The sequence below is a fragment of the Amblyraja radiata genome, chromosome 48, assembly GCF_010909765.2.
Source record: "Amblyraja radiata isolate CabotCenter1 chromosome 48, sAmbRad1.1.pri, whole genome shotgun sequence".
Taxonomy (NCBI): Eukaryota; Metazoa; Chordata; class Chondrichthyes; order Rajiformes; family Rajidae; genus Amblyraja; species Amblyraja radiata.
This window is the reverse complement of record NC_046003.1, coordinates 710170-727782: the sequence shown is the minus strand read 5'-3', so window position 1 is coordinate 727782 and position 17613 is coordinate 710170. Positions and strand designations below refer to the sequence as shown.

Sequence of the window (17613 nt, the reverse complement as noted above, 5' to 3'; positions counted from 1 at the left end):
ACGCTTACAGACACTGTATAAATATGCCCACTCTCAACAGAAACTGCCAGAAACTTTAAATGAATCCACAATAACACTTATACCAAAAACTGACAAGGATCTTGAAGACCCAGGTTCATATGGAGCAATAGCTCTATTAAATACTGATCAGAAAATATGAACCAAAATCCTATCTCATAGATTGAGTTTAGTGATTAACAAATGAATACACCCCGACCAAACAGGCTTTATTCCAAAACGTTACTCATTTTATAATCTGAGACGACTATTCAATATTATATACTCAAATAGAATTGCTAATGCAAACCTAGCAATCATTTCGTTAGATGCTGAAAAAGCATTTGACCAGGTAGAATGGTCATATTTATTTTAGGTGATGGAAACATTTCAACTGGGGGAGAAATACTGCACATGGGTTAAACTTTTATATTATAACCCAACAGCTAGAATATTAACAAACCAAATGTTATCAACTAAATTTAATCTTTCTAGAGGTTGTAGACAAGGATGCCCGCTATCCCCATCATTATTTGCTCTTGCAATTGAACCACTAGCAGAAATAATTAGAGCCCATCCAGAAATACACGGGTATAACACTAAAGACACAATGAATAAAATCTCTTTATACGCGGATGATGTATTAATATATATTACAAAGCCAGAAACTAGTTTTCCAAACCTATTAAATCTAATCTCAATTTCGTCAGTTTTCGGGATATAGAATTAATTGGAATAAAAGCGAAATCATGCCAATAACGGAACTCAATTTACATACATTACAATAATGCCCTTTTAAAATAGTGAAGGAAAAATTTAAATATTTAGGAATTTATGTAACTAAGACATATACTTCTTTATTTAAATTAAACTTCCCACCTTTACTGAATAAACTACATACGAATATTCAGTATTGGAAAACACTTCCCATTTCAATGTTTGGTAGAATTAATGCTATAAAAATGATATTTTTACCGTAATTACTGTACCTATTTCAATCAATTCCGATATATCTTTTTAAAAAGGTCGATTCCATTGTTACAAGCTTCATCTGGGATTATAAAAAATCATATAATAAGCAAAAAACATGTATGTAAATCAAAGACAAATGGAGGTTTAGCCTTTCCAAATTTTCTGTTTTATTTCTGGGCAGTCCATATTAAAAACATGAATTTCTGGCTGGAAGAAATGGATCAGCAACCAGATTAGTTAAGGATGGAAAAGAAAGACTGTTTGCCTTTTGAAATTGGTTCGATTATATTTGCTCCCACAAAACTGCACAAAAAAACCCTATAATATGTAGTGGTATACGAATCTGGAAACAATTAAAAAAGGCTTTAAAATTGGATAATATATCACTCTGTTCCCCCATTGTAAACAATCCTTTATTTCAACCATCCATATTGGATATAGGTTTTACACAATGGAAAAATTGTGGAATTAAAAAGATGCGACATCTTTATAGGAAAGGCACTTTTCTCTCATTTCAGGAGTTACAACAAATCTACGGTTTACACTCAAATAACTTTTTCAGATATCTACATCTTAGAGATTATGTTAAATCTAATACACAAGATTATAGGACTAAGGAACCAGAAATCCTTGATGAATGTTTGACCAAACATCCTAATACAGAAAAATTAATAGCTTATATTTATAACGTCCTCTTAGACAGCGAGGTCCCATCGATGGAATTATATAGACACACATGGGAAAATGAATTAGGCCATCCTATAACAAAAGATATCTGGGGTGAAAGTCTACAACATATACATCAATACTCGTTAAATCCCAGACATGCTTGAATACAATTTAAAGTATTACACAGATTACATTACTCCAAAACAAAACTAAATAGAATTTTCCCACATATCTCTCCTATCTGTGATAAATGTCAGCATCTAGAGGCTAACCCAGCACATACTTTTGTAAACTGTATAAAAATCAAACATTTCTGGATTGATATTTTTACAATAATTTCTGAAGTTATTAATACTAAATTAGATCCCAATTCAAAACTAAAAATACTTGGCATAACAGAACAAAGTCTAACACTCACAACAAACCAAAGAGACTTTCTTGACCACAGTATAATTACTGGAAACAGATTAATACTAACATTTTAGAAAGGCCCTATAAACCCCACAATTAAAATGTGGATTATGGAAATGTCGGAGACCCTACACCTGGAAAGAATCAGATTTGTCTTAATGGACAAACAAGAACTTTTTGTTAGAATATGGTCTCCATTCATTGACTATTTGAAGGGGTAGATCGGTCTAGCACGGGAACCTAATCGAAGCTTGAACTCAGGATTAGATGAAAGTTATACTTTATAATCCACAAACCTATCTCCAATGATGTATTATTAGTAAATCATTCCATTCTTTTATTTATCTTGACATTTGTGGGGGGTTTTTCCTCTTTCTCTCTTACTTTCTATCTTAAAAAACAAACTAGAAGCAGAACCAATCCACAACTGCTAATATTAACAATGTATAACTGATATACATGAAATGTTTGTAATATGGCTTTGCTTCTAATAAAAATAATAAATACAAATAAAAAGCTGGAATGTATTGTCACATGCACCAATTAAGGTCCAGTGATATTTGAGTTACCACACAGCCACACTGAGTAAAAAGCAACAAGACATACAGCCACATAAAATAAAATCTAACATCAACATCCACCACAGTGGAATCCACATTCCTCACTGTGATGGAAGGTAATAACATTCAATCATCTTCCCCTTTTGTTCACCCGTGGTCGGTCGGGGCTGTTGAACCCTCCGCAGTCTCCGCTCACTCACTGCCGGCCGACACACGACATAAAAGTCCCTTTAAACTTCCATGATCCAAAGACATCCCCATGAAGAAGGCCTACGCTTGGACAGATATCCAGCCAGAAGATGCGAAAGCATTGCAGGAGTTGGCGATATTTCATACAAGTATGAAAGAAATGACTACACTCTTAGACCACATGCAAGAAATGAATGTTGTCGGCAATATGAAAATGATCACTCTAAAACTGTCCTATAGACTTAGAGAAAAGATAAAGCTGGTCTGTTAGAGGAAAATGAGAATGGAGAGGCCATGCTTCCTGATCTGGGGAACTTCATAGAAAAGCAAGTACGGTTCATGTCAAATTTACGCTGTGGGAGTATTCAAGATCCTAAACCAATCGCAACTGTCAAAGGTTCTACCTTTACTAAAACAAAAGGAAGATCAGGACCTAAGGGAAGTAGTTTTGTTTCCGCTGTAAGTACCTGCAGAAACGAAAGGCCAAAAGGAAGAAGTTACATCTACTGTTAAACCAAGATGGTTCTGTCTCGAACAAGATACATCTACTGTTAAACCAAGATGGTTCTGCTTGTCATCCAGTGAGAAGAAGACACATCTACTGTTAAACCAAGATGGTTCTGCTTGTCATCCAGCGAGAAGAAGATACATCTACTGTTAAACCAAGATGGTTCTGCTTGTCATCCAGCGAGAAGATACATCTACTGTTAAATCAAGATGGATCTGCTTGTCATCCAGTGAGAAGATACATCTACTGTTAAACCAAGATGGTTCTGCTTGTCATCCAGTGAGAAGATACATCTACTGTTAAACCAAGATGGTTCTGCTTGTCATCCAGTGAGAAGATGATACATCTACTGTTAAACCAAGATGGTTCTGCTTGTCATCCAGTGAGAAGAAGACAGAGGAATGACAAAGAGATGGCCCACGAGGGAAGGGAAGGGAAGGGAAGGAAAGGGGGGCTGTCGATGACTGGTCAGCTCAGACCTTGCATCCCATCCCAAGAATGGACACCAAATTCTTGACAGGGCCAAGGAGAGCTTGTAATAGGAACACTTCTCCATCCGTTTCCCACCACGGATGGCTGACCTGCTGAGTTCTACCGGCACTTTGGAGGGGAATGGACAGGTGACGTGTCGGGTCTGGACCCTTCTTTGGACTGATGGAGTCGGGGGAGAAAGCTGGAAAAAAGAGATGGGGTTGGGACAGACTCCATGACTTGATTAGGAGGGGGGAGTTTCCTTAATTTGGGGTCTGCGTACAAGACAGACTTACGACAGTTCGGAGAGATGACAACCAAACAAGCACAAAGCAAATGCACAATAAACCCACAAATCTATTTCCAAAGTCTCCGTTCGGTCTCAATATTTTTGTAGGAATACAGATTTCCTTGGACATGAGCCTGATGGGCTGAATGGCCTCTTCTGCGCTGGGTCATTCATTCTGATCCCTCAGATCTGGGTCAGAATTCAGGGTCTGCAATGCGACAGCTTCGTTTGAATTGTTTGTGACATTTCCTGTAACTTCCCGTGGATTTCTGCAGCTCTGTATCAAACAAGAGCAACAAATATGTTTAAAATAAAGAGTTTATCCTGCAATGATAAACAATAGGCTGGAAGTGATAGGTAAGAGGTAGTTTGGAGACAAAGTTGGGAACATTTACATGGCCATTTCATGTAAACATAAACACTCATTAGGAGAACGAGGAATTCTGTAGCCCCATTGAAGGAAGGATGTGAAGGCTTTGGAGAAGCTCCAGAAGAGATTTACCAGGATGTCGTCTGCAATTGAGTGGGAATAAAATTCAACATTTATGAAGTTTTATGAAGGGTTGTGGTAGATACAGCTCTGAGAGTGGTATTTAAGATGTTTTTAGATAGTTAAATAGGCACTTTAATATGCAGGGAACGAGAGGTTTGGATCATGAGCAGGTTTTTAGATAGGCACATTATTTAGATAGGCACATTATTTAGATAGGTACATTATTTAGATAGGCACATTATTTAGATAGGCACATTATTTAAATAGGTACAATATTTAGATAGGCACATTATTTAGATAGGTACATTATTTAGATAGGCACATTATTTAGATAGGCACATTATTTAAATAGGTACATTATTTAGATAGGCACATTATTTAGATAGGCACATTATTTAGATAGGCACATTATTTAGATAGGCACATTATTCAGATAGGTACATTATTTAGATAGGCACATTATTTAGATAGGTACATTATTTAGATAGGCACATTATTTAGATAGGCACATTAATATGCAGCGAACGGAGAGGTTTGGATCATGAGCAGGCAAAAGGAATTAGTTTAAATTAGCATCATGATCAACGACGACTTTATGGGCCAAAAGGGCTAATTCTGTGGTACCCGGACGTGGCGTCGAAGGACGAGAAGTCGAAGCCAAATAACCGAATGGAAACAAAACCGAAACGCCAAATAACCGAAAGTATACGAAGCGGAAACGCCAATAAACCGAAAGGCTGAGTCGCCCAAAAGCCAACGAACCGAATGGCCGCTCTGCTGAAACGGCAAATAATTGACATGACGTCGCCGGGGGTTGGGACTTGTCAGCAATTGTTCCAGACCCCCCGCGTCCATCACATCACTGGCCAGTGGAGACGGGAGGGTGGGGGTCATTTTCACACACAAGCCATTATTTGACTTTTCGGCAGAGCGGTCATTCGGTTATTTGGCTTGTAGGTCACGCAGCCATTCGGTTATTTGGCGTTTCAGCTTCGTTTCCATTCGGTTATTTGGCGTTTCAGCCACGTTTCCTTTCGGTTATTTGGCGTTTCAGCTACGTTTCCATTCGGTTATTTGGCGTTTCAGCTTCGTTTCCATTCGATTATTTGGCGTTTTAGCTTCGTTTCCATTCGGTTATTTAGCGTTTCAACTTCGTTTCCATTCGGTTATTTGGCGTTTCAGCTACGTTTCCATTCGGTTATTTGGCGTTTCAGCTACGTTTCCATTCGGTTATTTGTCTTCGACTTCTTTGCTTCAGATTCTCATCCTTCGATGCCACGTCCACACACTATTTCTGTGCTGCACTGTTCGATACAAAACACTAAAATACAGATTGTCATCACTCTACTATGTTCTGTGAACAGCCATTTCCTCAATGTCAGAGACAGCCCGCCATTGGTATCTGATATATTGAAAAGCTCATGAAAGTCTCACCCTGTTCATCCTCCACAAGCAACAAATTAGTCCAAGAGCAACGGCCAGTTTAATCACCAAGTAGCCCAGAACTATGATGATCCTAATGTCTGTGAAGGACGAAATGTCTAATGATCCTGTGAAGGACAAAATTGACATTTTAATTTCCTTTCTCCACCGTGTTTCATAATTAAATACTCCTGTCTGTGATGTGACAACATTCTGAATTAGACACTGGGACACAGTGAGAAATATTTGTGCCACGTCTAATCCAGGGTACCTTTTATTTCGTGTCCATAACATCTGAGTACTTCTGGTTGATATTTTCTGCTTCATTACTTTTGTAACATTGTAAATATGTTTTGGGTCTGAATATACACAAAATAGGTTGATCCATTATCTAAACTGATGTCAACCAGGTGTCTACACAAGAGGGCGTGGATACAGATTCACAGCTGAGACTCTACAGGATCTGAATTCTTACTCTGGGCCGTATTGCCTGAGGAGCTAATAGGGTCATAGAGTGATGCAGTGTGGAAACAAATCTGTCAGCCCAACTTACATGTCCCAGTTACACTAGTCCCACCTCCCCCAAGCCTGGTCCATATCCCTACAAACCTGTTCTATCCATTACCCAGTGAGGTGTGAGAGGCATGGCTCATTCACTTGGGTTTATTTAAATAAATGTCCATTTTATAAAGGTGTAATCTTGCTTCAATGTTACCCTCATGTATAGGTTTGAAAGATCTGTGTTTCTGTAACATGTAAACACAAAATACTTCATATTTGTTGTTGCTTTATTCACTGATATAACATTATGCCATCAATTGACAGGCTCCAGCGAAGTGACACTTTGATCTGTAGCATTGGGCATTGATGGAAATATGGGAGACTTTGAGAGACATGGTTTTATTTAGGATTATACAGGGGAAAGGGGTGGAAGTTTGCAACCTTCACGTGGTCCGCCCTGTGTCAACTAATGCAATCAACTCGACGTGTACAAACGGAAGATCAAATAGAACAAGTTGTCCAACAACTTTAGGCTGTGCACGCCACACGCAAGAAGAAGAAGATACAGGAAAAAGTAGAATTAATATTCCAGCAGTGGTTTAAGGTTGTTATTGGTCCTTGTGAAATCTGCGGTTAGAATTTTGTTTGGAAATGCCTTTAATGTCAAGTATTTAATACAGTCAAGGTACAACTATATTCCCCTTTCAAATGTCAGGACAACAAAACTCAATCATGACTCTAAGTATGAAGAAAAAACCCTTATCACTTACCACGGAGCTCCTGATACGGGACAAAAAGCCGGGGCAGGTCTTGATGAAACAAACCACATCTCCAGTTCCCTCTGCCTCTCTCAGCTTTCTGAATAACCAGACTCGGTGATTTCTCTTCCTCAGTCAGTGTCTTTTCTCCAACACGTTTGCCATCGCCATTGATCCAAACCAGTCTCATTGACCCAGTGACGTGAGACACAGAGCAGGTCAGGGTAACGTTGTCTCCCTCAGTCACTGCATCAGACGGTTCAGCTGTGACTGTGGAAACAAGCAGGTTGTTTACATTTTAAACAATAAGTTCATCAGTAAACTCAGTGGCAACATTCTGACTCCTACCTTTCACTGTGATTAGATCAATGGCGGGAAATAGATTTCGTTCCAGAAAACAGGTGTAAACTCCGGCATCTTGAAACACAACGGGGACAATCCTCACATTGAAATCCTTGCCATCGAAGTGTTTCCCTGAGGTCACCAGTCGATTCACGAAGTTGGTCCCATTGACATTGATGATGATGGGCTGAGAACGTGCTGCAGATGCTATTACTTTCAGCCGTTGATGGGGACGAGGTGACCAGAACCACTGAGCACGGGAATAGCTACGTCCATAACTCCCAGAACAAACCAGGTGAAGTTCACTGTGACCGGTGCTGGAGCGGTAAAGTGTGTATCTCCCATAAGATAAATCTGTATCAGAGAGACAGAGGATAACTCCTTTCAGTATTACAGTTACTGTGCCATACACAGATTCTCAACCATATTCTTATTAACATTCGTGGTGTTTTGTTCAACTGATCAAGTTACAAATGTAACATCTTTCATGAATGCCGCATAAACTCATCAAATATAAAATACAATGTGCTGTACGGCAGTAAGTTGAAGCGAAGTTTGGATATTCCACTCTACATTTCAACATGAGGTTGGCCCCCACACCCGGACTGTCCGGGAATGTCCCGGGATGGAATGAAACCTCCCGGAGACTCCCGAGAGCGACGTGGGAGGTGAATGTCTCTGTCAGTCTGCAGGAGGTGGTTCAGGTTCAGGTTCGGGTTCAGGTTCAGGTTCAGGTTCAGGTTCGGGTTCAGGTTCAGGTTCGGGTTCGGGTTCAGGTTCGGGTTCAGGTTCGGGTTCAGGTTCAGGTTCAGGTTCAGGTTCAGGTTCAGGTTCAGGTTCAGGTTCAGGTTCAGGTTCAGGTTCAGGTTCAGGTTCAGGTTCAGGTTCCGGTTCGGGTTTAGGTTCGGGTTCAGGTTCGGGTTCAGGTTCGGGTTCAGGTTCGGGTTCAGGTTCAGGTTCAGGTTCAGGTTCCGGTTCAGGTTCAGGTTCAGGTTCAGGTTCGGGTTCAGGTTCAGGTTCAGGTTCAGGTTCGGGTTCAGGTTCAGGTTCAGGTTCGGGTTCGGGTTCGGGTTCGGGTTCAGGTTCGGGTTCGGGTTCGGGTTCAGATTCGGGTTCAGGTTCGGGTTCGGGTTCGGGTTCGGGTTCAGGTTCAGGTTCAGGTTCAGGTTCAGGTTCGGGTTCGGGTTCGGGTTCGGGTTCAGGTTCAGGTTCAGGTTCAGGTTCGGGTTCGGGTTCAGGTTCAGGTTCGGGTTCAGGTTCAGGTTCAGGTTCAGGTTCAGGCTGTGGACAGAAGCAGCCCAGAGGATGCCTGCACGGGGACTAACCCGGACAGGTTGGCACTTCAAGTGGATCGGCTCATTCCCATTATTCCCACCATCCCTCTCCCATTCACACCCATTGATTCCCTGTCCTTCCCTGTTCCCGGGTCCTGCTCCCAGCTGAATGCTGATTCCAAGCCCGAGTCTGCAGCAGCTGGAATCACTTCAAGCAACACCAGACTCGGAGAGAATGGTCAGTGTGGGGAGAGGGGATGGATTGTTGTTCTGTGTTGATGTGTGGGTCGGGACCCCCAGTGTGTGTGTGAGCAGCAAGTGCTGGTGACTACACTTTCTATCTGACACTTTGACGTGAGTCCTGTATCAGTATCTCAGTCTCAGATACTGGAGCATTGATGGCAAGATGAGTCCTGTATCTCAGTCTCAGATACTGGAGCATTGATGGCAAGATGAGCCCTGTATCAGTATCTCAGTCTCAGATACTGCAGCATTGATGGCAAGATGAGTCCTGCATCAGTATCTCAGTCTCAGATACTGGAGCATTGATGGCAAGATGAGGCCTGTATCTGTATCTCAGTCTCAGATACTGGAGCATTGATGGCAAGACGAGTCCTGTATCTCAGTCTCAGATACTGGAGCATTGATGACAAGATAAACTGACAAAATACTTTACTGAACAATGGTTACAGAAAGACATCCCCCTCCTGTGCTGTGTGTGTGTCACACAGAGACAAGCAGGCAGCTGCTCCACACAGAGACTTTCTGGAAACTTCTCCCTGATCATTGCAGCATTTTATACTGGAGAGCAGTTGGTCACTGCCACAGTTCTTCACGGAGCGTACACATAATATTACAAGAAGCACCGTGATACAAGTGTCTACTTGATACCCAATGGGAGGTGTTTACACTTACACTTGTCAACAGTAAAACCTGTGTTACTTGTGTGAAGAATGTTTCCGTTTTCCTGCACTTCACACACATACAGATTCCCATCCACTGCCACAGTTCTTCACGGAGCGCACACATATAATATTACAAGAAGCACCATGATATAAATGTCTACTCAATTTGAGAAGGAGAAGGTTAAATCGGAAGTGTCAGTGATGCAGTTGAACAAAGGGGACTATGAAGGCATGAGAGGGGAGCTGGCCAAGGTAAACTGGAAAAGGATCCTAGCAGGAATGACGGTGGCACAGCAATGGCAGGAATTTCTGGGCATAATCCGGAAGACGCAGGATCATTTCATTCCAAAAAGGAAGAAAGATTCTAAGGGGAGTAGGAGGCAACCGGGGCTGACAAGAGAAGTTAGGGATAGAATAAAACTAAAAGAAAAGGCGTATAACACAGCAAAGAGTAGCCGGAAGCCAGAGGATTGGGAAACTTTCATAGGACAACAGAAGGAAACAAAACGGGCAATACGGGATGAAAAGATGAAGTACGAGGGGAAGCTGGCCAGGAATATAAAGAAGGACAGTAAAAGCTTCTTTAGATATGTTAAGGGAAAAAGAATAGCTAAGTCAAATGTGGGTCCCTTGAAGGCAGACACGGGTAAAATTATTATGGGCAACAAGGAAATGGCAGAAGAGTTGAATAGGTACTTCGTATCTGTCTTCACTAAGGAAGACACAAACAATCTCCCAGGTATACTGGAGGACAGAGGTTCTAAGGGGGTAGAGGAACTGAAAGGAATTTGCATTAGGCGACAAATGGTATTGGGTCGGCTAATGGGACTGAAGGATCATAAATCCCCTGGGCCTGATGGTCTACATCCCAGGGTCCTCATGGATGTGGCTCCAGAAATAGTGGATGCATTGGTGATCATTTTTCCAATGTTCAATAGATTCAGGATCAGTTCCTGTGGAGTCAAGGGATATGGGGAGAAGGCAGGCACGGGTTATTGTTTGGGGACGATCAGCCATGATCATAATGAATGGCGGTGCTGGCTCGAAGGGCCGGATGGCCTCCTCCTGCACCTGTTTTCTATGTTTCTATATCCAATGGGAGGTGTTTACACTTACTAATGTTTACAGTAAAATTTCCGTTACTTGTGTGAAGAATGTTTCCGTTTTCCCGCACTTCACACACATACAGCTTCCCATCCTCCACTGTAACGTGTTGAACCATCAGATAGACCGTGTTATCCAGGCGGATCTGATCAGTGTTGCTCCTGTTCTGCTGGGATGAGTCCATGGGTCTCCAGTGAAGACTGACTGTATCTGAGAGTCTGGAGATGGTGCAGCTGAGTGTAACGTCACTGCCCTGCAGAGGCTTCTGTGGACTTGCCTCAACTGTAAAAAAACAGATCAATGAGATTCAGAGTGAGTAGTGGTTTGTACAAGTCTAGTCCCAGATAGGACAATGACAATGCTTGCTGCAGCACAACAGAATATTGTAGGCATCAATACAGAACAGATCAGTGTGTCCATATACCATAGAATATATATATATACACACATAAATAAACAGATAAAGTACAATAGGCTGTTATAGTTCAGAGTTTGTTTGAAGTTGTGTTTAATAGTCTGATGGCTGTGGGAAAGATGCTGTTCCTGAACCTGGATGTTGCAGAATTCAGGCTCCTGTACCTTCTACCTGAAGGTAGCAGGGGGATGAGTGTGTGGCCAGGATGGTGTTGGTCCTTGATGATGGTGCCAGCCTTTTTGAGGCAGCGACTGCGATAAATCCCCTCGATGGTGGGGAGGTCAGAGCCGATGATGGACTGGGCAGTGTTTACAACTTTTTGCAGCCTTTTCCGCTCCTGGACGCTCAAGTTGCCGAACCAAGCCACGATGCAACCGGTCAGCATTCTCTCTACTGTGCACTTGTAGAAGTTAGAGCGAGTCCTCCTTGACAAACCGACTCTCCGTAATCGTCTCAGGAAGTAAAGGCGCTGATGTACTTTCTTTATGATTGCATCAGTGTTCTGGGACCAGGAGTGATCTTTGGAAATATGCACGCCCAGGAATTTGAAGTTCTTGACCCTTTCCACCATCGACCCGTTGATATAAACGGGACTGTGGTTCCCCATCCTACCCCTTCCAAAGTCCACAATCAGTTCCTTGGTTTTGCTGGTGTTGAAGGCCAGGTTATTGTGCTGGCACCATATGGTCAATCGGGCAATCTCACTTCTATACTGTGACTCGTCCCCATCAGTGATACGTCCCACAACAGTGGTGTTGTCGGCGAACTTGATGATGGAGTTCGCACTATGTCCGGCAACGCAGTCATGAGTATAGAGTGAGTACAGCAGGGGGCTGAGCACGCAGCCTTGAGGTGCTCCCGTGCTGATTGTTATTGAGGCTGGCACCTTTCTACCAATATGAACAGACTGTGGTTTGTGGATGAGGAAGTCGAGGATCCAATTGCAGAGGTATGTGTAGAGACCCAGTTCTGCGGGTTTGGTAACCAGCTTTGAGGGGATGATTGTATTAAATGCTGAGCTGTAATCAATGAATGACAGCCGGGCATATGGCATTCAGGCCCTGCCACAGCTGCCGAACATCTGTCTCATTCTCCAGCTTGGAGCAGGTCCTTTTTGGCCTTTTGATGGCCTTACCAAGGCCGTATCTGGACTTCTTGTAGACCTCTGTATCTCCAGACCTGAATGCCCGGGAGCTGGACTTCAGAAGAGTGCAGATCTCAAGGTTTATCCAATAACTGGGCTTAAAGCTAACAGCCTAGCTGAAAGTCAGGACAACTTCTCCCCCAGTTCTCTCAGACCCCTGACACACGTGGCTGGTCACATTGACACAGTGAAATGCCGGCTGTTCACCGTGGGACTGCAGGTGAAACCGGCAACATACAGGCGTTGTTGTATTTACACATGCTCTGTTTCAAATATTCACAAACTGTTGAATATCATCTATTTCCACTCCTTCTAGGTGTATCTGATTGGTCTCAAGAGGTGAACTCTATGGCAGAGCCATGTTCCACAGGTCATGGATGGACTTCCATCCACCTGGTCACAGGGTAACATTAAGTAGCAGTGTCACCCCGGGACCACTACACGGACACATTGGTTCCATACCACCTTGCTTGCCGCGATCACCTTACCGTGTGCCGGCAAGAAGACCATGGTATTCGCTGTGGCAAAATTCATTGATTTGCTGTTCCCAGTGAAGTCATCAAACTATTATCACCCATCCCTGCTGATCATTACAGAATCAATGAACAAAATCACTTCCCCTGTTGTTTGACTTTTCACCGGGTGGAAGAAGTCTCACAATTCCCGCCATCTCTCATCATTCATTATAGGTGACAATATTTATAGAGATTAATTCAACATTATTGATCCTTATCGCATCCACTAACCTTTCATCCCAAATATTTCATATTGTTTCAGGATTTGCTTTCTCGGTTCTGTTTGAGTCAAAGTGAAAATTCCCGCCAATTTAAATGTGGGTTTATCAATTGTTAGAGCAAGGGTATTCTGATTCACTTTCATGTCCGGGTACAAGTTGCCAGCGGCGTTATCTTTGCTCCAATAGTTCTCCGTTCTTCTAAACGTCGTCAATTTTCCGATTTCCTTCCCTGAGTGTGGTATCCATTCCCAGACAACAACAGTGTCTTTCTCAGCATTGTCCGGTCCGTTTAACACAATGTCGTCTCCATTATCCAAGAAATACATTCGATTTCTGTTTTCTGTTGCGAATACGAACAATGAAGAATTAACATTTAAAACACATTTTCCCCACCCACCCCATATCCGTAATCATTAATTTTGAACTGAATTTAATTCCAGACAGTTGTGATCTTCCTTGGAAACCCCAGCGAGGAAGTCACGGTTTGTGAAGAGATGTGTGTGTGGAATAACCTGGCCTGATTGATGCAGGGATATTTCATCACATGAGTGAGTGAGTGAGTGAGTGAGTGAGTGAGTGAGTGAGTGAGTGAGTGAGTGAGTGAGTGAGTGAGTGAGTGAGTGAGTGAGTGAGTGAGTGAGTGAGTGAGTGAGTGAGTGAGTGAGTGAGTGAGTGAGTGAGTGAGTGAGTGAGTGGGAGGGAGGGAGGGAGGGAGGTGGGGATAGGGGGTTGTGTTGGGGTTAGTGTAGGAACTACACCTGGTTTTGAAGGGACTTTGTGGGAGCGTGAAGTGAAGACATTGCGTCTGGTTCTCGGGCTGCGACTGGATCGATAAGTCGAGGGCAGATCCACCCACATGGAATGTGGTGAGGAGATGTTGGGGAGGATGGTGTGGACAACCGTGTCAAAGGCTGCAGATGCTGAGCGGGATGAGGAGGGAGAGTTTAACTCTGCAACAAGTTCACAGGAGGCCATTTCTGACTTTGATAAGGACCGTGTCGGTTAAGGAGAAGGAGAGGGAGTTGATGGGAAGGGTTCAGAAATGTAGGTCCAGCAATGATGGGGTGGATTTGTGAGGCAGCAACACATTCAGGGATGTGGAATGGAGGTCCAGCAAGGATGGTGTGGATTTGTGAGGCAGCAACACATTCAGGGATCAGAAATGGAGGTCCAGCAAAGATGCTGTGAATTTGTGAGGCAGCAACACATACAGGGATGTGGAATGGAGGTCCAGTAAGGATGGTGTGGATTTGTGAGGCAGCAACACATTCAGGGATGTGGAATGGAGGTCCAGCAAGGATGGTGTGGATTTGTGAAGCAGCAACACATACAGGGATGTGGAATGGAGGTCCAGCAAGGATGGTGTGGATTTGTGAAGCAGCAACACATTCAGGGATGTGGAATGGAGGTCCAGCAAGGATGGCGTGCATTTGTGAGGCAGCAACACATTCAGGGATGTGGAATGGAGGTTCAGCAAGGATGGTGTGGATTTGTGAGGCAGCAACATCTTCAAGGATGTGGAATGGAGTTCCAGCAAGGATGGTGTGGATTTGTGAGGCAGCAACACATTCAGGGATGTGGAATGGAGGTCCAGCAAGGATGGTGTGGATTTGTGAGGCAGCAACACATTCAGGGATGTGGAATGGAGTTCCAGCAAGGATGGGTGGATTTGTGAGGCAGCAACACATACAGGGATGTGGAATGGAGGTCCAGCAAGGATGGTGTGGATTTGTGAGGCAGCAACACATTGAGGGATGTGGAGAGGAAAGTGAGATTGACAATAGGGTGCGGGTTTACACGGACAATGATAATTAATGCAAGGTGATTGTGACCGGTGAAGAGAAAGTACTTACTCTGTGTGGAAACTGGTCGAAGCAGGAAAACAAAGAAACTGAACATCAAACCAGCTGGCAAACTGTTGCAGAGAAACCTGGGCCTCATTTTGTATATTCTCTGTTTGGAAACAATGTGCAGTTTTAGACTAAGGATCAGTAGATTGGTAGTTGGCAAATGTTGTATTGAGTACAGCCAGTTTGAAACTCCTGACCCTGGGGCATTTTAGAATTGGCCACACACAATTACACGATGAAAATACATTCACTTGGTGGATTCTGCTGCTGCAATATTGTCACTTCAGTAATCTGGGATTTCACCACCATATTTTACCGCTATTGTCCCAAATCATTCATCTGTACTCCGCCTTTTTAATGCTTGACACAATTACCTCCTACCACTGGTAAAATGTTCTCAACTAAATCAGACCTCGCTAGTGAGTTAATGAACAGAGAAGACAACACAATGGCAAGGGACATTCAATATTCTCAAACGGTCCCAGGACATTGCCGGCGAAACGGGAACAAAAGTATTGAATTTAGATTGACTAGGAAACGGAGATGAGGAAACACTTTTTCACACAAAGAGTTGTGAGTCTGTGGAATTCTCTGCCTCAGAGGGCTGTGGAGGCCGGTTCTCTGGATGCTTTCAAGAGAGAGAGAGATAGGGCTATTAAAGATAGCGGAGTCAGGGGATATGAGGAGAAGGCAGGAACGGGGAACTGATTGGGGAAGATCAGCCATGATCACATTGAATGACGTTGCTGGCTGGAAGGGCCGAATGGCCTCTACTCCTGCACCTGTTGTCTATTGTCTATTGACACCAGTAAGAAAATGGCATATGCTGGTCATTTAGCTGTGGGAAATAAATGAGACAAAACGAAATTATTAAAGTTTGTATGCCCTTGTCAAATCTAAAGTGGAACAAACTGATTGAATGAGTGGTATATCACAGTTTACAGGACATCCAACATTGTTCAGTTTGTGGATACATGTTAAACCACTCTTTGACATGAAGTAAGACTGCAGTAAGGTCACATACCTTGTGAGAAGAGACTGATGGAGAACGAGTACAGAGACTGAGTGACAAAGCTCCAAGCACTGCGACACACTGAGATTCACAGTCTCACACAGTTTCTTTGGAAGGGCAAACACCCTTCCTCTTTCTATCCAGCTCAGGATTCACACACCATTTGTGTTGATAATGTTTGCGTCAGATTAAAAATCATCTTGTAAAAGCTAATTTGGACAAAACAGATGGGGAATTTCCTGAGGTCACAAATATATTGGATAAGTTTAGACTTGGAACCTCCTTATATTGAATGCTATTAGTGGGTGGCAAATGTCTAAGATAATGGCAAACGAGGGAATCTGCTGTTTTGTAACGAACATGGTCAATATTCACGCCTTGCAGCTGTGTTAGAGCTTTAGCTCAACTTCAAGTTCAAGTGAGTTTATTATCATGTGTCCCTGATAGGAGAATGAAATTCTTGCTTTGCTTCAGCACAACAGAACATAGTAGGCATTGACAACAAAACAGATCAGTGTGTCCATATACTATTATATGTCCATATACCATTATAGCTGATCCTGCAGTTTAAATCTATATCCAAATGTAGCACAACACGGTGGGTTTAGGGGGTTACAAATAAGGTACATTTGAGAATCAGGATCATACATTATTTTCAAACTTAGTACTATATTGAATGTAAATTTTCTCCCGAGCTTTTAATTTAATTCAAGGAGGAACCTGCAGCCAATATTTTCATTAGCATCCAAATAGTTCCTGCATCTTGCAGTGTTCTCCAAGTTCAACAGCACAGAGTGCACCAAGACCTTCACAGCCTCTGTAAATAACCCACATAACCACCTTGCATGTATCTAAAACAAATGTCACAATTTGAAGTGTTGATGATGTGTAAAATCATACTGAATAATGTTTGATGGACGTGTGATCTTGAACGGAACTGGGCCACTAAATAATTTGCAAAGGAAATGCTGCAGTGAATAGCTAGTTGGCAAGTGTTGTATTGAACACAGCCACTTTGAAAACCCTGGGCCAGGACCATTTGAGAATTAACCGCACACAACTACACGGGGAAGGACCATTCCTCTGTGGAATTTGCCACTGGAATATTGTCACTGCGGTCATCTGGGATTTCACAACCACATACAGTCGCTTTGCCTTGACTGAAACGACTCATCTGTACGTCGACACTTTCATTCTTGACCCACTTCCTTCCTGCTTCTCGGTAGAATGGTTTTAACTCATTTGTACCTCACTAGTCAATTAAGTCAGCGAGCGGGCAACAGAACAGACCTTCACAGCCTCTGTAAATAACCCACATAACCACCTTGCAGTGTTCTCCAAGACATTCACAGCCTCTGTAAATAACCCACATAACCACCTTGCACTGTTCTCCAAGTTCAACATCACAGAGTGCACCAAGACCTTCACAGCCTCTGAGAATAACGCACAAAACCATCTTGCATTTCTGTAAAACAAACGTCACCATTTGAAGTGGTGACGAGTGGGCAACAGAACGGCGAGGACGTTGAACATCCTCAATCAGTCCCAGAGGATTGCCGGAGAAATGGGAAAAATAAAATCCACATGAGCA

The 17613-nt window shown here is 42.9% G+C and overlaps 1 protein-coding gene across 1 annotated transcript; it reads right to left on the bottom strand.

Annotated features, from left to right (window-relative positions):
- Positions 1–4232: 4232 nt before the first annotated feature.
- On the bottom strand, positions 4233–12934 carry LOC116968950 (CD276 antigen homolog). The gene is made up of 5 exons (XM_033015938.1): positions 12887–12934; positions 7589–7832; positions 7253–7510; positions 5994–6109; positions 4233–4343 (listed from the first exon to the last, which is right to left on the bottom strand). Exons 1-5 carry the CDS (start codon positions 12932–12934, stop codon positions 4233–4235), a joined length of 777 nt encoding a protein of 258 aa, XP_032871829.1.
- Between the last annotated feature and the right edge of the window lie 4679 nt (positions 12935–17613).

Coding starts and splice junctions, on each gene's coding strand:
- LOC116968950 (XM_033015938.1), bottom strand. CDS start 12,934: ATGGTCTTCTTGCCGGCACACGGTAAGGTGATCGCGGCAAGCAAGGTG. Junction 7,833..12,886: donor TGATCGCGGCAAGCAAGGTG/GTATGGAACCAA, acceptor TCCCGTGCTCAG/TGGTTCTGGTCACCTCGTCC. Junction 6,110..7,252: donor CCCGTATCAGGAGCTCCGTG/GTAAGTGATAAG, acceptor TGTCCTTCACAG/GATCATTAGACATTTCGTCC.